This window comes from Chenopodium album, chromosome 9, assembly GCF_948465745.1.
Source record: "Chenopodium album chromosome 9, dcCheAlbu1.1, whole genome shotgun sequence".
Classification (NCBI taxonomy): domain Eukaryota; kingdom Viridiplantae; phylum Streptophyta; class Magnoliopsida; order Caryophyllales; family Amaranthaceae; genus Chenopodium; species Chenopodium album.
The window spans coordinates 65,301,475-65,325,014 of record NC_137842.1 but is presented as its reverse complement, the minus strand read 5'-3'; the positions used below and the strand labels follow the sequence as shown (position 1 = coordinate 65,325,014).

General features: G+C 34.5%; 3 protein-coding genes and 2 pseudogenes across 4 annotated transcripts; 3 read left to right on the top strand and 2 right to left on the bottom strand.

Moving 5' to 3' along the window:
- The first annotated feature begins 950 nt into the window (after window positions 1-950).
- On the top strand, window positions 951-3,046 carry LOC145557979 (pentatricopeptide repeat-containing protein At1g06140, mitochondrial-like; annotated as a pseudogene). Its single transcript, XR_014092346.1, has 2 exons — window positions 951-2,851; window positions 2,964-3,046. The product of XR_014092346.1 is annotated as a pentatricopeptide repeat-containing protein At1g06140, mitochondrial-like (transcript).
- Window positions 3,047-4,225: 1,179 nt separating this feature from the next.
- LOC145560189 (B3 domain-containing protein REM20-like) lies at window positions 4,226-7,198 on the top strand. The gene is made up of 5 exons (XM_081621449.1): window positions 4,226-4,308; window positions 5,670-5,825; window positions 6,000-6,375; window positions 6,490-6,605; window positions 6,699-7,198. The coding sequence occupies exons 2-5, from the start codon at window positions 5,754-5,756 to the stop codon at window positions 6,957-6,959; spliced, it is 825 nt and encodes a 274-aa protein (XP_081477575.1). The 5' UTR covers window positions 4,226-4,308; window positions 5,670-5,753; the 3' UTR covers window positions 6,960-7,198.
- A 997-nt stretch (window positions 7,199-8,195) lies between these two features.
- LOC145557978 (uncharacterized) lies at window positions 8,196-9,230 on the top strand. Its single transcript, XM_081619141.1, has 3 exons — window positions 8,196-8,504; window positions 8,599-8,706; window positions 8,922-9,230. The coding sequence occupies exons 1-3, from the start codon at window positions 8,196-8,198 to the stop codon at window positions 9,219-9,221; spliced, it is 717 nt and encodes a 238-aa protein (XP_081475267.1). The 3' UTR covers window positions 9,222-9,230.
- A 1,229-nt stretch (window positions 9,231-10,459) lies between these two features.
- On the bottom strand, window positions 10,460-13,874 carry LOC145557977 (cellulose synthase-like protein D1 pseudogene; annotated as a pseudogene).
- Window positions 13,875-14,845: 971 nt separating this feature from the next.
- Window positions 14,846-20,376, bottom strand: LOC145560188 (uncharacterized). Its single transcript, XM_081621448.1, has 5 exons — window positions 19,857-20,376; window positions 19,180-19,386; window positions 18,961-19,044; window positions 15,837-15,966; window positions 14,846-15,534 (listed from the first exon to the last, which is right to left on the bottom strand). The coding sequence occupies exons 1-5, from the start codon at window positions 20,249-20,251 to the stop codon at window positions 15,199-15,201; spliced, it is 1,152 nt and encodes a 383-aa protein (XP_081477574.1). The 5' UTR covers window positions 20,252-20,376; the 3' UTR covers window positions 14,846-15,198.
- Window positions 20,377-23,540: the final 3,164 nt, after the last annotated feature.

Sequence of the window (23,540 nt, the reverse complement as noted above, 5' to 3'; positions counted from 1 at the left end):
ATACGTCCAACTTATATGTACGTACAGTAGTATTTTGTTCAGTATTTTCAGGGTAAATAAAACAGTAAACTGTTATAGTGATGATGAAAATAGTGTTATGACTGTTAAGGTGTCAGATTTCAGAGGTGGTACAGGCATCAGGCATGGAGTAATAATGTAATGGCCTAATGGGAAGTCACAAAATTAATGCTGCCATTTTTATTTTATTTTTGTTTTTCTAGAGGTGGGGTTTTGACGTTTTGTATAAGAAATTTGTACTTCAATAGTTTGAGTAACTAATAATTTTGATTAATCAAGCATAATTTTATACTGTATGCCAATCACCTTATAATTAACTTCATATGCACTTATATTTTGTCATTATTTTAGTTACACAATTTGGCTTTAATTTTACTCATATGCTCATTTTGACCATAATTCTTTAGTATTGTACTCTTTCAAAAATGGTATCATGTAAAATGTTGCGTGTATTTTATATCAATAAAGTTTTATAATTGTGTCCAAAAAAAAAAAAAAAAAACAAACAAAGTTTTATAATTATAACTTTTTTGTATAAGTTTTAATTATACTAAGGGCCAGTTCTCATACGTTAAAATTCAGTTCAGTTCAGCTCCTAATTTCCTTCTCTTATAAAATAGTCAGTTCAGTTTAGCTGAGTTCAGTCAATGAGAACATACCCTTAATTGTACTAGTTCGGGTTATTCTGAACTGAACAAGCCAATTGTACAGACCCTTAACTGAACTTGATTGTGTGGGTTATTCTAAAATCGGTGTACTCTATTATTTTAGAACGGGATCCCGCAAAAATAAGCTGAACTAAACAAACCAACTCAATTTTGAAACATGGGCTTGATTTAAAATGGGCCAAGCCCACAATATTGGACTTGTGGAGGACAAAACAAAGGAAATAATCCATGATTAATTTTACAATCACATTATCAAAACAAAAAATGTTAAATCGGAAAATTCTTACAATTTCTATTTCCCGCCAAATAACTGCTTTTGCATTTCACCTTCTTCATTTCAACTGTACCCACCATTATCATCATCAATCTCCTTCGTTTTTCTCTTCAATTCTCAAAATCTGTAAAAAATCCCAGGATTCTCCTTCAATTACATGCTCAAATTGTCACTTCTGGCGCAACTTCTAATCATGTTTCTCTCTCCAACAATTTGATGAATGCCTATATTTCTGCTGGTTTAATTTCCAATGCCCAGAAATTTTTTGATCAAATCCCAGAAAAAAATTTAGTTTCTTGGACAATTTTGATTTCTGGGTTAACGAAAAGAGGGTTATTTGATGAGGGTGTTGATTTATTTGGTAAAATGGTGGGAATTGGGTTAATGCCTAATGAGGTTACAATTTCAAGCATTTTACCAGCTTTTGCGAATCTGGGTTTGGATTCGATGGGTAAATCGGTTCATTGTTTCTGGGTTCGGCGTGGATTTGAGCATAATGTTGTTGTTGAGACGTCTTTAATTGATATGTATTGTCGTTTTGGGCGAGTGAGTATTGCCCGGAATCTGTTCGACGAAATGCCTGTGAGAAATGTTGTTTCATGGAATGTTATTATTACAGGGTATGCTAATAATGGGATGGGTGATGATGCACTGTACCTTTTTAATGTAATGCGAAAGAATGGGGTTTCTTTGGATTATTTTACCATCATGAGCTTGATATTGGCTTGTTCAGAACCTAGTCGAGGAAGAATAAGTAGTTCAATTCATGGCTTGATTGTAAGGATAGGATATAGCAAAGAGCTGCAAATTCAAACTGCTCTTATCGATATGTATACACGTGGTAGCTTTATTGATGAAGCTTATGGTGTCTTTAATGAAATGGTTGTTAAAGATATAGTTGCTTGGACTTTAATGTTGAAAGCATTCTCATATTGTCAGTATTGGAGCAAGGCCATTATACTTTTAAGTGAGTTAATGTGTGTACATTATATGTCTCTTGATTCAACTGCTCTTGTAAGCATGATTTCAAGCTGCAGCTCTTCAGGAGCTTTACTGCGAGGTAGACTGATTCATGCGCTTGTAGTCAAACGAGGGTTCAGCAAGGATGTGTTTGTTGGTTCTGCATTCATAGGCATGTATGCGAATTGTGGTGATTTAGACAGCGCGAAAAACTACTTTAGCTGGATGGAGGAAAAGGATATTACGTGCTGGAATGCTATGATTAAAGCTGTGGGAGTGAATGGAAATGGTAGTGATGCTATTCGTCTCCTATGGAGATTAGAAGGCTTGGGATTAAATCCAAATGAATCTACTTTTGTTTCTGTCTTGTCTGCTTGCAGTCATGCTGGTATGGTTGATGAAGGTCTTCAAATTTTCGATCATATGGTGGAGAAAAGAGGCATAGTTCCCAATTCACAGCATTATGCTTGTCTAGTAGACTTGCTTGGACGATCAGGACGACTAGATGAGGCCCATTTGGTTACATCTCGGATACCTTTGCAGCCACATTCTGGGGTTTATGGTGCTTTACTGAGTGCATGTAATGTCTATGGTAACACTGAGGTGGGAACTGAGATTTATAAACAACTACTTAAACTGGATGTCACAGATGTTGGTCATTTATGCTCTGTTTCAAATTTGTACTCCTCCATGGGTGATTGGGAAGGCACGGAGATGTCTCACACAATACGAAGATCTAAGGGAATAAAGAAAGACCCTGGGTATAGTTTGATTGAGTTAAATTAGCAAGCTTGTGTTTCACACTTTCACTCTACTACAGTGTGAGACCATGTCAACCTTGTCCATTCATGTTCGGATATTTTTGCTAATTATGGTTAGTTACTTGGTTCAATTTCATATCCCTCATTTCATGCCAAGACAGAATATCCAAGTATGTTTTTAGTGTACATATTGAAATTTATTTCTCAGTTTAGAATCACTTTACTATTTCAAAAACATGATATGAGTAATTTGGTCATATGGACTGATTTTTACCATTTCAGAGTGTTCAGGCTCTAAGGAAAAGTAGTTCTACACCTGGAAGAGTTGGTACAGCAGATGGTCAATCTCTCTCATATGTTTGAAATCAGGTTTTTTCACTCAAAATCCTTTTTATCATGATTTTCTGTATCCTAGTAGTTTTGGAAAGTTCTCGAGTCTATATATGTAATAGAACTGAAAATTTCATATAACGGTTATAGGAGTGATGGAATGCAGTATTGCGGTTTTGAAGTAATTGCGATGCATGTACTCTGCACCCTCATTCTCGGATTTATGGTGCTTTCTGAGTGCATGTAGAAATCTGGTAACTCTGTGGTGAGAGCTGAGATTTAATAGAAACTACTTAAGCTGTACCTTAAACATGGTTGCTTTATTTTAAACTTGTACTCATGCCAGAATTTTCTTCTTTGTAATAATGATTCTCTTATTTTGCCAATTTTGCTCTCTTCAAACCTAGTTATTTGACTCAGTCTTAAAACTTTTAAGTCCACACACATGATATGAGCTTGAACCTAAATTGCAGAAATATGTGTATAACTTTGCTCAATGCTAATATGCTTCTAGTGTCGCTCAGTTATCCATGCTATAAGCCCATTCACTTGTAATATTTGGTTACCAACTATTGGCATTTACTGCTGTGAGTGAGTTGTACTTCTGTATCTGCTAATATTACTCGAGGTTGTTGCTTGCTTGTTGAGTTGATTCTACTGGTTGAAAGAGAGTAATTACTAGCGAATTTCCAGCAGTTACATGCTCACTTTGTATTAGTAATGCAATGCGATTTGTCATACAGTAAATATAGAGAAAAGTTAATCTTTTTTATCACACCTCAGTAAAGAAAGAAAATGAGTCCATTGTGTAACCAAAATGATGCTAAAATTATCACTAAACCTTATTTGAACTTGAATAATATAGTTGTGGTCCCCAGCACCCCTTAGATGGAAACTTTGTGGTATGTTTGAATGCGATAGCTGATAGATATTAATTTATTTCTGACCCAGAAAAGTAAGTTTTAGGCCCCATATTATGAGATATGCGTATAGGTTTTATTTAACCTTAAGAACACCCTTAAATATTTTGCTAGAGTGAGGCTGAAATAGCAAGCTGATGCTCCCTTTTTTCTCTTTGCGTTTTCTTTTTTCACCCAGTTAATGCCTTAATGGTATAGTTCTTTCGACATGAGGTAATTTGGTCTTATGAACTATGAAGTGTTTTTTTGGTTTAAAACAAAATTAAGCTATAATGATATGATTATTTCACATTTCAGACTCTAATATAAAAAAGTAATCCTACTCCTGGAAGAGTTGCTATATTGGCTGATCAATTTCTTTCACATAACAAAATCAGGTTGGTCACTTTAAATCCTTTACTTAAGTTTCTTTTTCATGAGTATTATGTAACTCTTTATTTATATAATAGATTTGAAGATTTCATATAGTGGTCATAGACTCATAGGACTATAGGAGTGATTGAAATTATTTTGTGTAGATGTATAGAACTAATAGAAGTTTTGCGGTGTTTCAATTTAGAAATAATTTGGGAATGCATTTATTCAGTTGTGTGGGAGTCCGGCTGTTAGTTTCTCCATGTAGGATGTTGTTGCAGTTATGTTTTTCCAAGTGAGTGTAATTTTGAAGCTATTTAGATTCTGTTTCCTCGATTATAAATTTAGGAGGATATCTGCATATCTATAAAAATTAGGTAGGGGCTGTGTGGCCTGCTTTTTATCTTTATTACAAATTAGGGTATGTCTTTGGTAAATGATTGTCAAAGAATTGGTTGCTTGGAATCTACTGTTGATTTTCTGATTTAGTCAGTATGGAGCAAGGCAATTGAACTCTAAGGTTTTTGATAAGTGTACATGATGTGTTTTTTTTATTCCACTGCTCTTGTAAGTAAAGTTTCTATCTGTAGCTGAATAAGAGCTTTATCTCAAGAAAGTCTGATAGTCTCAGTAAGGATGTGTTGGTGGATCTGCACTCAGAAGCATGTACACCTGTTGTGGTGATGACAGATAGTGGGAAATATATATTTAGTGAATCGAGAAATATGATATTATGTGTTAGAATGTACGACTAGAACTATGGGAGTGAGTGGGGACGCTAGTGAAGTAGTGATACAGTTGGTCTCCTACGTAGAATGGAAGACTTAAGATTTTATTCAAAATATCCAATTTTGTTTTGCCATACTTCTTGTCTGCTTGCACTTTGTAATCATGCTCATACTATAAGTGAAGGTCTTTAGATTTTCCATCATATATATGGATTAAAGAAGGAGCATTGTAGTTAATTTACGGAATTATGCTTGATTAATACTCAGTAGAGGCGTAGAGCTGCTTGGTAGTTCAGGTTGACTAGTTAGGGGCCATCTGGTGATAACTCAGAAGCCTTTGTACTTTACAACCTCATTCTCAGGTCTGTGGTGTTTTACTGAGTGCATGTGGAGTCTGGTAACACCGCGGGAGAGCTGAGATTTAATAGAAACTACTTAAATCCAGACCTTACAGAAGTCTGCTTTATTTTAAGCTTCATGCCACAAGAAAGACATCATACTCCCTTAAAAAGAATAATACTACACTAAAAAAGGAATTTCCATCCTTCTTTGTAATGATTCTCCTTTTCTTTGCTTTGCCTTCTTTGTTCTCTTCAAACCTAGTTATATGACTCTGTCTCAAACTCTCAACCACCTTTCTTGATTTTTCTCTCCAGAATTGAAGACACCAATCAAAGTATCTAAAGAGAGTGAGAAATAAGAGGTTGGTAAGTCAGGGAAGATTTTTGAAACCTTAAAAGATGGGTTCTTCAGAGGATAAACATCCGGAGTTCTTCCGAACTTTTCATCCAGATCATAATACTCAGAACCTGGTATGGTCTCCCCTCCCATTTTTTTTACCTACATAGAGTCATAGAGACATAGAGTTAACTATGAAGTGAAATTTTGGCTGGCCTGATATTTGACTATATTACTTTTCTGTCTTTTAAAGTTACCCATGAATATTTTTGAGAAATTTATTTTTTATGTGATTTGAGTGCTTACAGAGAATTCCAGATGCTTTTCTGGAACATTTAAGCAAGAAAATCCCTGAGAAAGTTGTCCTCAGAGATTGTTATGATGACTGTTGGCCTGTTGACGTTGTTGAAACCGAGGATGGCATGTTTTTTCAAGGTGGGTGGTCTATGCTTGTCTCGAGCTATCCACTACTAGGAGGAGAATTTATGGTGTTCAAGTATGATGGACACTCTGCATTTGACATAAAAATTCTGAACTCTCACAAGTCCAAGAAGCAAAAAGTTGGTTCTTCTGTTATTCAAGAAGAAACAAAGCTTCCAACAGGAGAGGAAGATGAAGAGGAAGTAGTCATGGACCAACCTATGAATTCGGCTATAGGGAGGGTATTTGGCTGGGGGAGTAACCGTAAGAATTATGCATCATTGGCTTAAGATAAATTGGTTCTTTCCGGCCAGCTACATTTTTGTTTAATTGGATTACCTTTCGTGTCTTAACGTTTTTCGTTTTTTGATCTTCTAGGTTCAGTCACTGGATCCCATGTCATGAACCTTGAAAAACGAATAACAGACTTATTCCCATCAGACAACCCATTTTTCGTTACAAAATTCAAAAATATCAACGGGAGAAAGGATGTGGTAACACTTCTATTTAAATTGGCATTATTTTTGTTTACATTTCATAGAGTGACTTCAGTTTCTGGACATGATACAAACTGCTGTGTTTTGTAGACTATACCACACGCTATTCGAAAGGGCTATGGTCTAAAATTTGGTAACAGAATAAAGATTCAAGATCCAAAAGGGAACCTTCATGATGGAAAGATAGCCATATGGAAAGATGGGCGGCACGCAATCACTAATTTCTGGAAGCAGCTCTGCATGTTCAACAATGTTATGAAGGACGACATTGTCATCTGTGAGTTGATACCCTCCACCACAAATACTTGTCGACGGATCAAAGTTCAAATTATCCATCCTAACACCGATTAAGACATGTATGCAACCAAGTAACGCCTTATCGGATGTGGTGCTATCATCTTGATGTTGTTTGGTGCAGTTACAACCTGTTGTACATCAAGGGTTTTCTATAACATTATGTTGCGTAATACTTCAGTATTGTACATGATCTGGTGAGTATATTACCTAAGGTAGTAAACTAGATAGTCTAGTGAACATTTGCTGTCCTCATTCTTAGCTGGAGCTGTTTCTAATCTAGGAATATAACTTAATGGTGCAATTATTATTCATAGTTCTTTTTTTGTACAATTATCTTAATATGCATGAGGTCATGAAGATGTGACTTATGAAATTTAGATAATAAATAAATTTGGTGTGAGTAATAAATAAATTTAGATAATCATATGAAAAACTCCACAATCTTATCCTGCAGAGTAATTATAAAAAAATAAAAAATAAATTAAAAAAAAAACAACTTTTTCTGTCAGAATTTTTTTTTAAAAAAACCCAAAAAAAAACTTTCATGAGTTTATTATTATTTTTTGTAATCATCATATATACTAAGTATGAATTCTTGGTAGAAAAAAAATTACGGAGTATTAAAGTTTCCTAAAACAATAATAAGCGGTAATTTTGGGTCATTGAAGAAATATATGGAGTAATTATTAAGAAACTAGTTCATGTATTTGATTTTCTTATATCCTTCCAAGTTTCCATCCATATCCGAAATTAGTCGTCACCAATTCAAATTACACTATGTGCGTAACAATTGATTATAATTTTGAACCGAATTTTCTGTAACATATGTCTATGGTCAACCAAAAGGTTAAATGCAAGGAAATTGCACACCTAAGCATGTGTACATCTAACTATTTCTAGCCTATTGTAAAAATATAAACTATTTCTAGGACATGATCCACCTTGCCAGCCTAAATAATTGCAACTTTTTTTTTCAGTTTTTTGTAATAATAAAATCAACAGAAATCAAATTCTCAAACAAATGAATGAGGATTAACTGGTAAGTTTTATCATTTTTCAAGGCTCTAATTCAATAAATTAAATCTCACTACAAATAAATTTAAGAAATATTGTAGTCACGGAAATTGATGTTACTTGTGTCATTTAATTCTCAAAAGTTATTCTTAACAAATCAAAATCTGTAAAATTATCATATTTCTGATCTTCTGGAACCTGATACTAAGTTTCAGTTTGTGATCAGGAAGTGAAGATTAAAGAAAGAAAAGCCAAATTTTTCACAAGGAAAAAAACATGGAATTATTCAGAGATTCTGGAAAAAAAGGGGTGTTAATGTTATTTGTTATGATCATAACACCTATAACAAAGGCAATAGATACAAACCCAGTGCATGATCCATGCTCTGATGCAAAGGTGCAAAGATGGGATGGTTTTACATTTGGCATCGCGTTTTCGTCTAAGGAATCCTTCTTTGCTCCTGATCAAGTTCAGTTATCCCCTTGTGACTCTCGCCTTCAGCTTGCTAACAAAGCTCAACTCGCGGTCTTTAGGCCTAGAGTTGACGAAATCTCCCTTCTTACTGTCAACTCCACCTCCAGCCCTGTATGTTTACCCTCTCTGTTGGATGATTGATGAATTTTCAAGCTGGTTAATATTTATGCAAATGTTCTGATCATGAGAAAATGTTTATTTGTAGGAAACAACGGGCGGATATATGGTAGCCTTTGCTGGAAGACAGTATGCTGCAAGATCACCACCAGTTTTTGTTGCAGATGGTACTAACATAGTAACAACATTTACTCTTGTAAGCTCCATCTCTGAATTCTTGCAAAAATATTATTTAGGGTGACTAATAATTACTTTCTTCGGACAACTTTTAATGTGTCACAATAAAATCAGTGTGAGACGATCTCACCTAAGACTTACACTTAAAGTCGTGATGATATATCAGGGCATACAAGCCAAAGGTTATAACTTTACAGTGCACTAATATCAGATTTATGTCAATTTGTGTTTAAGGTACTTGATTTTGAAAAGGGTACACTCCAAAACTTGTACTGGAAAACGTTTGGGTGCGATTCATGCAACAAGGATTATCAAGTATGCCATGAAAACAAAGAGTGTGCTGTGACATCTTCGACGTGCAAAGACAAAGGTGGCTCTGTAGACTGTACAATTAACATTCAGCTAACATTTTCAGGCACAGATAAAAATGGGGAGGTACTTAACTCATGGTACGAAATGAAAAACATGAGGCGTTTCTCCCTTTTCAATCTTTTCGCTGGTCTTCAGAATACATTTACTAATGGTTTGTTGTAAGCATTGAATAGGACCATATCAACAAAAGAGTTGGGAAATTATACTAATTATCCATAGAAAAGTCAGTTTTACAGGATCAAATTTACAAGGAAATAGAATATATAGAAACTATGTATTATGTATAACATTTGTTGTAATGCTTGATTAGTTGATTATAGTACAAATTTATTGCATTGGTTCCAAGAGCAAGCACAACTTGTGTATGTTATTAGTTGAAGATTACAGGTCATTTCAGAGACCACAAAACCAAGGATGAATGTTAATTTACTATCATGAATTTAATAGCGTTTCTTGTGACTTTCCAAATGATGTACTCCGATAAAATAACTATGTTTAGTTCGAATAAGAGTTATAACACGTGGATTGCACAATATGTATAACGTATTGTATTCTATTAAAAGGGGACCATTTAAGTCGTGTATCGTAACGTTGTATGCTCAACTATCATGTAATAAAGAAGATTTTTTTTTTTCCCCAACCATTTTAGACCTTTTGAAGAGTTTCATTTCATACTGTTAATACGCAATTATATCCCACAAAGATTTCTCCAATCCATATTTCTGCTTATTTATTCAATAAGTTCGATTGCATAGTGTATATATATATATTTCTCCAATCCATATTTCTGCTTATTTATTCAATAAGATCGATTGCATAGTGTGTATATATATATATATATATATATATATATAACATGGCATACTAATAATCCACCTATATATAAAAGGAAAACACTTTGTACAAAATCAATTGAAGAAAATCAAATTTGTTAAATACACCCTGATGCACCGTACACCAACCCAAAAGATTAATTTGCTCTCATTTGATGATTAATTGGACAACAATCATCAAAATGTGAACAATATATATACTCATTGATTGGTGTATGGTGCACCCGATTGTATATGACAATCTCTAGAAGAAAAGGAAGGAAGATGGGATAAACACTTTGAAATAATGAGAGAAAGGTGAAAAACAACTATGGGAGATAAGATGAACAACAAAAAGAATCATATAAACAAGAAACACAATTACATAAACAAAGGAGCAAATAAGAGATATCAACTTATGAATTTCAAAAGTTCTATATATATTCAAACTATTATTACAAAAGTTAAATGACTAATAGCTCATCATGCATTGCACGGGATTGAAAATTAGTTCTTACATAGTTACATCTTAAACTAAAAAGAAAGTTTCGGTTTTTATTGTTTTGAACAATTACAACATCTGCCTTTCTAAACTTTAACAGCACCATTAGAAATACTCACATTACCTTGAGGAGGACTAACAGTAATCCAAAGTAAAGATACAGTAATAGAAACTAATCCAGACCATACCCACACTATTGTAGGCATCCTTCCTCTCCTTCCCATCAGTCCTTTCGCGAAAGGGTACATATGAGCCAACACCCAAAGGCTAAAAAAACACCCACCAAGAAACTTATTCCATTGTGGGATGACACTATAGACTGTTTTCGCAAACCCGATCACAAGTGCAACCATGTTGATGACAATGATGGTGAGGGGCATACAGAAGAGACTAGTCCATTTCACAATATAAAGATCGGCGTACATATCATCTTCCTCTTCACCAGCAGACTTGGAGGTTAAAGTGAATGAAATTTCAACCCCTGCAACAACTTTCAGAAGCCCTTGTAAGACTGCAGCAAAGTGTGCACTGGTGCCTCCTATGAGCCAAAACTGCTCGTTTCTCCACCACTCTTCCAGGCCGATCCCTGACCATTTAACCTCGAGGAGGGAAAGGAGCATAAGACAGACGGTTATAGTAAGGAGGTAGCTAAGAAAAGGAACACTCAACCCTTGTACTATGAACTGTCCTGAGAAAAGTGACAGAGCTGGTAGAAAGCAGTACACTACTAGGAAGATAGAAGTGAAAGGGTAAATCCCAACATTGAAATAAGCTACTCGTTGTAGGAATTTAAGGCGTCTTGTTGCTACTAAAGGATTGTTTCTAGAGAAGAAAATTTCCACTGAACCAGTAGCCCAACGAAGAACCTGATGTAATCGATCAGTGAGGTTGATTGGTGCTGTTCCTCGAAAAGCATCACGTTTTGTTATGCAGTATACTGACCTCCATCCACGATTATGCATCCGATATCCTGTCACCACATCTTCTGTCACTGATCCATAGATCCAACCTATCCTTGTCCCCCATTCAGTATTATCTTCGTACCTAAACAAATGTAAATTCATGACAAAATCAGGCCTAACAAAAGTGATAACTAAAAAATGAGGGGAAAATGAGTTTGTAGAGTGATGTTACCAGCAAGAAATAACAGCAACTGCTTCTGCAACAATAGGAGCATCAAGAGGAGGACGAGGATGGATTAAAGCACCCGGAGGGCGGCCATTTTTCACTGATATGTGATCAGCTAAAGGTCTTCCTTGGTATTCAGCTACAGCAATTGAGTCAGTAAATATAGTTGAATTTCCAAACTTTTTAGGAAGTTCTAAGTCAGGATGTGGTGCTAAACGTTGTGTATCAGATGTTGATTCGTCGTCTTGATCAGAGTGTTCATGAACATTACTCGATTTTGGTTGTTTATACTGCCCAAATAAGCCTGTGTACTCATTAGCCCTTGGAGGATCAAAACCATAGAGTGCATATCGTCGAAACATGCACCCTGTTCCTACATAAACAGGACCTTGAAGACCATCTAAAGCTCTCATATTTCCATCAAAGAAAACAGTATTATGGTTAGCATATCGGTCAGATGGATCAATGCCTTCGAATCGTTGAGGGAATTGTACATAACAGATCCTATCCCCGCCACGATCCATCATATAACACATTCCCTCTCTAATAGCCATTGAATTGTAGAAATAATGGTCACAATCTAAGTTAAGGATAAACGGCCCATTCGAAAGTATAGCTGAAGATCTCACCAAGGCGTTCATAGCTCCAGCCTTTTTGTTATGATCATAACCCGGTCGTTTCTCCCTTGATACATACACAAACATAGGAAGACGAATATCTACACCACTAAAATCGAGTTTCTTCTCATCACAAAGACCGAAAACAGGATCAATTTCAGGGACTTTACTCATTATCTGCAATATCCCTGCATGATCTCCTTTAGCATGATCAGGAGCCTTTTGGTACCAAGTCCCTGGCCAATGTGTTCCGTCGGCCATCCAAGTCGCCTTTTGCACCTCACTTTGCTCAAGAGTATTACCCCCATTGTTTCCATCCTTATCACTAGATGTAGTACTAACATTCCTCTGTAATTGATCCTTTGAATTGAGCATGTCACACCTCTTTTTAATAGCATCCGGCAACCCATTAATCCTTACCTTAAACTCGTCGTACTCCCTTTTAATCCATCTTCTATCCTTGACAAAATCCGGCTTCTTCTTATTCTTAGTAGGGTCTTTCTTCAGGTTGAAATAAGTATCAGGATTTCTTGGTTCTATGTTATGTTTTCTACAAAAAGGCACCCAAAGCTCCCCAAAGTTTATGGCCTCGGCCATTGCCTCGAAAGTTAAAATGGAAGCACCATCATCAGAAATGTAGCAAGAGATCTTCTCCACAGGATAATCAACAGCAAGGATGGATAATATAGTATTTGCAGTTACAAGAGGGGGTTCTTTATCAGGGTCAGCAGTGGATACAAATATATCAACACCCGGTAAGTCGGACCGACTATGAGGATTAGAAGGGGAGGGGTGCTCAAACTTCTCTTTTAAAGCTGCAAGGTCTACAGCTCTATCAATGGGGTTGAGCTTTGGCAATTGATCCAACAACCAAGAAAACGCGAACCATATCTCACACACAATAGACAATCCCCACAACCATAGTGCATCTTCATTCGGGTTTTGCACACGCCAAGTTAGAAATAAAACCAGCGCTACCATCCGTATCACCACTAGTAACCTACACTGAACTAATAAATTGCTTATTACAATTTGATGACTACATTACCTATACTAAACTTCATTTTATGATGCATGTTTATAAGAAAATTAAAGATAATATGACTATTTTTAATGTAACATTCCTTGTGCAAATGTAATAGATGATGAGCATAAAAATGAACATAATTTGGAAGTCATTATTATAAGGATTAACTGATTAAGGACTAAGGTACCTGTAAGGGCTGATAATAGCAGGGCGAACGCTGATTTTTCGTGTAAGGGGCTTCCACGGCTTGTCAGTGAAATCTTCCATGGTCATCCCAGCAGTGGTAGCATCATAAGCTTCTTCATCCGACCAACAGGCAGTCCCAATCCCATACTTGCCTTTAGTCTCGAAAAGCCATCGATTATGATCGAAATCCCCTGTTTGGCTTCTCATTAACATAGACTTATTGTTGGATTTCAATACTGATACTCTTCTATCTAACTTGCCAGAAGATCCACCATTGCTATCTCGTTGTGATTGTAGTCTCGAACGAGATGCAGAAGCCGAAGAGTTAGAGGTTCTTCCTGTTCCTTGCTCAACCCCTGGTTGGTTATCTGGTGTTGGTGGCATCACCACCGTGTAATCCATGTCAACCGACATTGTATCGTCGTCTCGAGACAGGCTGAGTATACGTCCACTTGATGTTCTTCTTCCAAACCTTACTGCTTGTGGTGGCCTCCCAGCATTATTTGAAGATGATGATTTCTTTGGTGGGCTAGTTGATGACATATTACATGCATACCATATAAATTTGATCTTTTTGATGAATTAAGTTTCTGATCTCATATAAATTCCTATTGTCATCACCTTATAATATGCATATGCAACAAATTATGTATGATATTCATGCTTGAAAATACAAATTTTGTGATGAAAAACAATGAAAGTTCAGGTCAAAATGATGTTTTTCATGCATTTTCTCGTGCAAATATTAATTATTGGTTTAATAAAAAGTACCCAAATATAGGAGCATGATTTTTATGGTTCAAATTCTTTCTTTTTTTAGCTTATTAATAGAAAATCTGCTTCCACATTTTGAGGCATGTCATCCTTTCTCTTTCTCTTTTCTTATAACCAAAATACTCTCCATGTAACTCGTTAGAGACTATATTTTAATGATCTTATATTTGCCTCCATCTACCCTAGAATATAAAAAAGGGTTGTGTTATTATTTTGGTAAACGACTAAAAGGTGTTCTCGAGATCAAATCTCTTCTACATCACCCTCTATGTAAACAAAAAAAATATCTAAGTAACATTCCCTCAACATAAAAATCACAGTTTTTGTTGAGTCCAACAAAAACTATCATACTATCAGTCTATCACAGAAATAAGAACATGTATTCAGAGAAAAATGCATACAATTCAAAATTAATAAATAAATAAATAAAAATGAACAATAATACTCCATACTCTCCAAAGTTGTAGCCTTGCAGAACATAAAATGCATCAGAGGTATTGTAAACATTAAAATTAAATCATATTTTTAATCAAAAACTACTAATCACCTCCAAACTTCGTTATTTACTAACAATTTCACTAGCCTTTAAGCTTTATTAAGGTAATTTTCTGCAGACTTCATATCAGTTGTTTTGGATTTGTCAAATAATGCAATATAACAAAACATAGCCTTTCATTGCAAACAAGAAATAACTATATACAAAATTGCCTCCCAGGCTCCCAAGAATCCAAAAACCAAAATATAGATCGAACTAACCGGGACAATTGGCAAATAAGCAAACACCCTAAAACTATACAAGGATAAGAAGCTGCCAAGGAGGCATAAGCAACTTCATTGCAAAAGTTATGCAACTTCCTAAGATACTTAAACTACCAAAAAGTACCAAAATAGGGAAAGCCAGCATTATCCTACACCGGAAATACTAGTATATACTAGCCAAATAAGGGTAAAAGGCTTCAAGAACTCCTATAGATCAAAAGACTAAACCTACTGCAAGCTGCAACTCTAGCTAATCTATTGTATCAACTTTACCAAGAAGCTGTGAACAATCTTCATTTCAGGCTAAAGATGCAAGTTTTTGACAATTAAGCTCCTAAAGAACTTCATCTCTATCAGTAGCAACAGCAGCTTCGATAGATTTCGCAGCAGAAGCAACTTGATTCTCCTCAAGCTGCTCCGCATCATTCTTATCAGGCTGCTCCTCGTTATTCTTATCACCCTTTGTCTCATCCTCACTGTCAGAATCATCAGATTCAGCTCCTGACCACTCAGCAGAATAGTCAGAGCCTTCATCACGTGGTGCTGCTGCTATCTCTTCCGGTGTTAAATCAACCACCTCAGCTCCATCATTCAACTCTTTTGGTGTAGCACCAGCACGTCGAGTTAAGATAAGATAATGAGCTACTGATTTGAATCCTGATTCAATGACCTACAAAAGGAACATTTTCCCTCAGGGCTCAGCAAGGGTCTGCACCTCAAATATGTAAAAATGGAACTTTCAAAATCATGCTTCCCTTCAGAGAACAGTTTTTTAGATTGAGGCAACAAGTCACGGACGCACATAACAGGTTAAGTAGGATTGGGCATGAAAAGGAAAACAAGCAAACATGCATGGCTCCCATAAGTTTATAGACAGCAATGTTCAAGCACTCAACAGTCAACACTATCAACACAAGTTTGCAAAAAAGAGTTAGGAGAATCAAAGATAAAACTAAGAGGTCTAAATTGAACCTTAGAGTGTGGAATATTGATTGGATTCCATCCCTTAGTCCGGCGGCACCGGCTGCAGTTACATATCCCTCGACAAGCTGGGCATGACCAAGTTGGATTTTGGCGAGATTCCAGAACATTTTCTCCATACCTATAGACATGTAGCAGAGTAGCACAACTTAGGACAGTCATTCAAAAATAAATGTAAAGACATTAAGACAACAAAGACAAATGTAAGTTACTAACTTTACAGTAATCTCAGTCATTTGTTAATCAAGCTTTTAGGGCTTGAAAACAAAGCAGTGAAGAAAGTTCAGATACCATACAAATTCCATGAAAACAAACATATCAACTGAGACAAGCATAGCCCTCAAACATTAAAATACAACAGATATGAGACAAAACCGCTTCTACAAACACTTCCAAAGGAAAAACGCTGATTGCCTATAGAAGCATCCCATATAGAGGGTTGTGCAAGATTATATAAACATCTACTACATAATGGGAAAAAATTCACCAATTGCCAAAAAGTACTAAATCTCAAGGAACTATTAACTTGTTCTTTTAAGGGCCTGTTCCGATTGACTGAACTCAGCTGAACTGAACTGAACTGAGCTGAACTTATTAATTAGTGATTTTTAACTACAGATTAGTGATCTTTGATTATTTATTGATTATTTATTACTATACATATGTGTATATACAAATGTACATTTTAAAATATTTACGAAAAATATACTATATAATTATAATTATAAAATGTATAGAAAATATATTAAAAACTTGAAACCTCTAAACATTTTAAACACATATACTATTTATTATTATTATTATTTATTGATGATTATTATTATTTATTGATTATTATTATTTCAATTATTGATATGAATTTTGATGGATATAACCTTCAATCGCAGTTGAAAGGTTTGGAATCTTGAGTCTCGGTCAAGAAACGCTAAGCAACACGAGCTTAAAACCTAAACTAGGCCAAGAATACACAAGCACAAGCTTACGTAAAACTTTATAAATTTCAAATCAATCAATCATACTTTTCGTTAAACACCATCACGTATTTATAAGCTAAATAATTAGCCTAAAAATCGGTAAAACAAATTCCAATCTAACTAGGAAACTAACTCTAACTTGTAAAGATAATATTTTGCAAATATGATCTTTAAAGTTAAGCTTATCTTATACTAACCGAATTAAACTAACAAAAATATCCTAATAAATTCGGTCATCTAATAATAAACTAAAAATAATTATAATAACAATATTGATGCCTTGGAACCGCATCATACTCCCCCTCTTGAAAAAAACTTGTCCCAAGTTTTAGCAAATCATGGAACCAAGATATCATCCAAATTAATCGAACATGAGCTAAAAGAATATGTCTCTATCCAACCACGTCATGCTTATATTTTACACCAATGAATGCACCACAAACTTCAATTGAATGCTCCAAAATTTTAATTGATGACACACCTTTGTCAATGCGATCAATATAATGGAAATAATACGTGAAAATATTTGTATCCCAATTATCACCATAAAAGGAAGTTGTAGAAATTTGACTTTTTGCTACCAACTTAGATAGTTCAAATGTAACCTCCTCGTCAACAAAACTAGACAAATATACACTTTTGTGCTCCATAATTTCTTTTTCTTGTACTAGTTGTTCATGAGATTGCTCTAAAATTGGATTTGTAAGATTACCACTCGGTAAAGATACAATCTTTTCCTCGTATATAGCCTCAACAATTGGTTGCTCTAGTTTCTCGTTCTCATAAGACATATCTTGTACACCACATCTCACGTCACGAATTTGAAAACGAGCATCAATTCTATCCAAACATTCATTCATTTTCTTGATTTCCATCATAAATGCTTCAAACCAACTTTTATTTTCCATGTTTATGTGGATGAGAAAACACACAAAACCAGTCCAGAAATTGATCGAAAGTACGAGGACCAAAACCCAATGAAAACACCTCGAAAAATTCTGAAATTTTGTATACTGCTAGCTCTATCTGTCTAAAATACTCGACCAAAAATTCAGAAAAAAATTCCCAACCAAGTAATCGCAGTTTATTTTTTTCTCAACAATGGCAGATTAATTTGATTTTTGACCAGGTGTAATGAACGAACCCAGTTTAATAGCTATGCTTCTCGAAAAATTCTCAAATTTTGCAGGTGAAAAATAGACAAAAAATTAACCAATTTGAAAAAAAGAATCACCTCAAAATCTTTAGAAACGAAGGAGAACCAAGTCGATCAATATGACATTCGAAACTGAGTTTTTTGACATAAATTGTCAAACTCGTCCCTCGTCAAACAGCAGCCACACCAATTTGATATGAATTTTGATGGATATAACCTTCAATCGCAGTTGAAAGGTTTGGAATCTTGAGTCTCGGTCAAGAAACGCTAAGCAACACGAGCTTAAAACCTAAACTAGGCCAAGAATACACAAGCACAAGCTTACGTAAAACTTTATAAATTTCAAATCAATCAATCATACTTTTCGTTAAACACCATCACGTATTTATAAGCTAAATAATTAGCCTAAAAATCGGTAAAACAAATTCTAATCTAACTAGGAAACTAACTCTAACTTATAAAGATAATATTTTGCAAATATGATCTTTAAAGTTAAGCTTATCTTATACTAACCGAATTAAACTAACAAAAATATCCTAATAAATTCGGTCATCTAATAATAAACTAAAAATAACAATAAAAATAATTATAATAACAATATTGATGCCTTGGAACCGCATCAATTATTATTGTTATTATTATTATTATTATTGTTTTTGTTGTTGTTATCGTTGTAATAAGAGCTTAAAAGAATGAAATTTGGCTTTATATCATTAGCAATATCATTAGACATAAATTAAAAGCTGAGCTGAGCTCAACTGAACTGAACTGGATTTCAACGGAACAGAACAAGCCCTAAGAACATTATTTTTCAACCAATAAATTAGACCAAATGCATGCCTAACATATCCTAAAAGGTGAGGAGCAATACTCAATATGCAAAATTGACCAGACATATGTAGCATATAATTGCATTCCTAAGAGCATTATCTGGTAAGTTAGGGATCGAAAATCAATTGTACACATAAAATGAAGCAACAATCACCTAGTGTACAAGCATTCTCCACATATCTGCCCCTGGGGAGTCCTACATTTACCACAATAGGTAAATTTCCCAGCTCGCCTTTGCCTGCAACCACACGAATCATTGAAGTAATCAGCAAATCCGAAAACTCAATACAATTTAGTGATCAAATTGAACATTAGAACAAACCCAAACAAGCAAATTCACAACACTTAATATCTCTAGTTTAATGAAAATGACCTGCATTGGTGACAAGGTGGCCTTTCAAGATCATAAAGCCGGTCACCGTCCTCGTCTAGACCATCAGCCTCCAACTCCAAGCTCCAAATCGTCTCGCAATCACCCAAAAGCTTCTCATCTTCTTCAGTATAAACCTCGGTCGTCCAATCTTCCGGTATCGAAATTCCCATCTCTTTCAATGATTTCTCAGTCTCCATTTCCTTCAACCTGCAAATGTTTACCATCAAAATCAAAAACCGGGGGTTACAACTCACTACACTTAATCAAGAATCAACCCAACAAACTACTTTTTATAGAATACACCAATCACACAAATTCAATCAGCTTATTTCACATCTTTAATACTTTACCTAAACATTCGATTTATTAACCTTTTTTCTCATATAATAAATTATAAAATGTAACAATTTACATACTTTCAACCAACTTCTCAACTCACATTTTACACTTTTTTAACCCAGATTTTGTATGTAAATCAACAAAATATTTGTGTGCCAAATGACGATGAATTAAATAAACAAACCCACAAAGGAATGGACAAAATTGGATAAAACCATCAAAAAAGAAAATCCCCAAATTTTACATTCCAAAACCCTAAAACAAAAAATCATCACAAACCCAGAAAATTAACAAAAATGAAGGGAAAAAACAGGATTAAAAATGCAATTAAAACAAACCTAGAAGACCTCCTCGCATAATCATACGAACGATCGCGAACACGAGGATAAAGAGGAGGATAACGCTTCTTCTTTTGAGGAGGGTTTTTGCGACGAGCCACCTTTTGATTACCATTAAAAACTTGAGAAGAAAGAGTAAAAATCCCCAATTTCTCCATTCTCTCTCTGTTTTCTCGAATCCTCTGTTCTCGAATCTTCTCATACTCAATTGAACGCTCATTTTCCTTCTCAGAATCTGAGTTTGAGTTGAATTCTGATTCTGAAGAGGAATAAGTCTCTCTCCTCTTAGTGGGTTTTGAATTTTTCTGGGTTTTCTTCTTTTTTGGTGGGGTTTCAGAATCAGACTCAGATTGTGGTGCAATTGAAGGAACCCTTTTTCTCAAGGTCATCACCATTGTTGCTCGAACCAAGCTTTCTCTCTCTAAATTCTGGGTTTTATTTCTCTCTCTAAAATGAAGTGTTTGAATGTGTCAGAGAGTAGAGAGTGAATGAATGAAGGAGAATATATTTATTGCGAATATTTTGGTACTATGGCGCCAGAAGCTTCCCTCGCTTTATTTCGCATTTTTCCAATTTTTTGGGGAAAATAATTTTGGGTGAAATTTTTAAAAAAATGTGACAATTTTTAATGGCGGTATGTGAAACTTTCGGCCTTTCTAATGCAGTATTTATTTATTCTTTTCCTATTTTTGGAGGTTTTTTTTTTTTTTTTTTTATTATGGGATAGTTTTTTTTTTTTTTTTTTGTTTTTGACAAAGGTATTATGGGATAGTTTGAAGTTAAATGATGGCACTAGTTCAAGCTAGTTTATGATATTGTCGATATGATCTATTTTGAAAAATAAATGCATACAAATAATATAGGGCATAATTAGCGTTCTTTTACTAACAACATATAGATCATAATTAAAGCTTTTTTTTGGTTTAAAACGGTTGACATTGTGGACGTGAGGAAATTAGTATGCTTTGACTTAGGTATGACTTTACTGTATGATATATGCCATGGACTAGACACGTAGACATACGCATGTAAGTTAGTCAATAGGGAAAGAAACATGACACGGTATCATTTTTATTGAGCTTTGAGGTTTTCTTTGAGAGAAATTTAAATAGAATGCGTAGCAAATTTAGAGGTGGAAAATGGATTGATTCAATGTAGGTCAAATCATCTTTGATTGATACGTCATTTGACTTCGATCTAGTCAATTTTGTACATATTGAAAGTTACGGAGTACATGAACAAGAACAAGAGTGTTAATATTCAGATGTTCTACGTATATATCCTATAGTCTGATGAACAATGACACAAGAATTCGTGCTGAACATAAATGAACGTGATTACGTGAACAAGGATATAAATGTTAATAATATACTAGTAATTCGTAATCTATTACTCCGTATTTGATAAACAAGGACACAATGCAAGTATTTTAAGAAGGTAGGGATAGAGATTAACTAAAACCCCCTGACCAATCCTATTAAGTATTTGTATTATTTAAGGGCAAATATTAATGAAATTTATTTATATTTAGGAAAATTTTTAAATTACCACCCAAAAATATAACCATTTTCGAACTAACCACCAAAAAAAAAATTATTTTAAATTATTACCCCTTAAAATAAATAATTGCTCAGATTACCACCCATTTTGAAAATCCGGTGGGTTTCTGACAAGTGGGCCCCACTTTAGTTATTTTCCTTCTTATTTCTCTTCCCTTCTGTTCATCATCTTCTCCTCCTGGCTCCTACTCCACCTCTTCCGCCATTAAAGCTCCCTTTTCCCCCTTCTTTCTCTCTCCTCCAACCCTAATTTCTTCCCCTTTCTTCTCTATTCTTCACATTTCTCATCTTCCCCAAATCAATCAAAAACCCTAATTTTTAATACAACCAAATCAAACACCCATACAAATTAGAAATTTCTCATCACATCAAATCAAATCGATTCAATCCATTCAAATCCGATTGAAATGAAACCCACTAGAAACTCTTCACAATCGGATTAATTACCTTTTGGTACTCCTCAAACATCGGCGTAATCATATTAAACAAGTATTTGTTGAGCAATTATGGATTCAAATACCCAATTTTCCTTACAATATGTCATATGACAACTTTTTCTCTCTTCAGTTACATCGCCATTGATTGTTTGGTTGAAGGTTGTTCAGATGCAAACTGTTCAATCTCGTGTTCAATTTGCGAAGATCGCGACTCTTTCCGCCATCTTCTGTGCCTCCGTCATTGCGGCAACATCTCTCTTCGCTATCTCCCTAATTAATTAAGCCCACAAATTCCCCCAATTACAATGTCACTAAAACCCTAATTTTTACAGAAAAGTGAGATTACCTTATGCGAATTGAAGTTCATTCGTTGTTGAAGAAGTGGTTGCAATTAAATTTGTGGATAAATTGCAGGTAGTATTGAAAATTGAATTAGGGGAAGAGCTTTATAGGAAAAATCGGGGAGGAAAACAATTAGAAAGGTGAAAATAGCCAATTTTAGTCGTTACGTGGGGCCCACAGGTCAGAAACTCATCGGATTTTCAATATGGGTGGTAATCTGAGCATTTATTTGATTTAAGGGGGTGGTAATTTAAAATAATTTTTTTTTTGGGTGGTTAGTTAGAAAATGGTTACATTTTTGGGTGGTAATTTAAAAATTTTCCTTATATTTATTATATTTACAAAGACAAACCACAATCATCTATATGACACTTGTAATCATAATTCACCCAAATGCCACATAAGAATCCATTAATATTTCCTCTTTATATTCTCTTTCAAAGTAAAAGATAAAATAAAATGTTATTGAATGATAAAGTCTTTATGCATTCATAACTTGCAAATTTGAGTGAGAAAATGAAGTGTTCCATTTTCACTATAAAAAAAGTTGTAATCCTCTCTATACGAGTAAAGCATACAACTACTCCCTAAACTTAGCCAAAAGTTGCAATTTACTCACTAAACTCTTAAAAGTTGCAAGTTACTCACTACTCAGGTGATTGGAGGTAATTTTTCAGGTAGCAACCTGATATAGCAGGTTAACTCCCTAAACTTTGCCTAAACTATTGTACTAATATGTAAACTCCTTAAACTTTGGGTTTATATATATATATATATATATATATATAACAAATAACAATCTAACCATCATTTGAAAGCCAATGGGAACTCTAAATTTAAATTCTAAAACTAACTAACTAACTAAAATTTTTAAATTGGACGGAATCTTTTCCTTTGCACTAATTTGGTTCGTTTTTTAATTTTAAATTTTTTTAATTAGATGATCCATATACATTAACATCGTAGAAAGAATGGCTTACCAAATCAAACAATCACGAATCAAATTGTTCTTTGAACAAGATGAGCATATTCATTGTGTGCCATTATATTACACATACGAGTAGTTATTAGTTTGAATGTTTGATTTATTATACACATTAAACTCAACAAAATCTATAATTAGCAGACTTTAACAGAGAACATAGTACTAAAAATCCCTTATCGTCTCCTTTAAAAAAAACCCCCTCATCATCATAAGAATTTGCAGCTGTGTGTGTTGATAAAAAAAATACTTAAAATTCCAATTTTTTTTTGTGATGCATGATCAAGAAGAAAGTTTAACTTTTTTTTTGTGATTTTGAAATTAGGGTTGCTTAATAGCGGTGGTTTACTTATATTAGTACGTG